General features: G+C 46.5%; 1 protein-coding gene across 1 annotated transcript in view; it reads right to left on the reverse strand.

Moving 5' to 3' along the window:
• The window catches only part of LOC119593519 (anti-sigma-I factor RsgI2-like), an 8,516-nt gene that overhangs the window by 357 nt on the left and 7,666 nt on the right, over positions 1 to 493 (reverse strand). The window contains exon 3 of the mRNA XM_037942481.1: positions 12 to 122. Coding sequence (XP_037798409.1) covers positions 12 to 122 — 111 coding nt within the window. The remainder of the gene's footprint in view (positions 1 to 11; positions 123 to 493) is intronic.

Below are 493 nucleotides of genomic sequence, written 5' to 3' on the forward strand. Positions count from 1 at the left end.
GGAATATGTACGTTCGCTTGTGTTCGGCGTAAAATCTTTCATACGTAAAAGCTCTTAACACAAGTTCTTGCTTGGCTCCTGAGCTGTCTGGCACAGTTCTAAGTACCCAGACCATTCCATAACTTTCGGGGACCAAGAATGTATGCGTTTATACACATGTAATAAAAGCACATACACATACATTAATGTCCATAGGTACACTCCGTCCTCACACCGACACACACACTATGTAATCTCATAACTCAATCACAGAATCTGGTAATTCACTAACCCTCCGCTTACAAAGAACTAGTCCCGCCAAGGGAATGAGGGAATAAGCGCAAGCACGAGACGAGGGAGAGACGAGTAATAAGGGGAGTCGCGGTGCACCAGATCTCGAACGAAGGCGAGACTCATTTTTCGTACTCCCTTGAATGCGGGAGAAATGACGAGGGGAACCGGAATAAAGAGAGGGGTGAAAATTGGCGTGATGCAACACAGAGGACTGGGGTTC

The sequence above is a fragment of the Penaeus monodon genome, chromosome 32 (genome assembly GCF_015228065.2).
Source record: "Penaeus monodon isolate SGIC_2016 chromosome 32, NSTDA_Pmon_1, whole genome shotgun sequence".
In the NCBI taxonomy this organism is placed as follows: Eukaryota; Metazoa; Arthropoda; class Malacostraca; order Decapoda; family Penaeidae; genus Penaeus; species Penaeus monodon.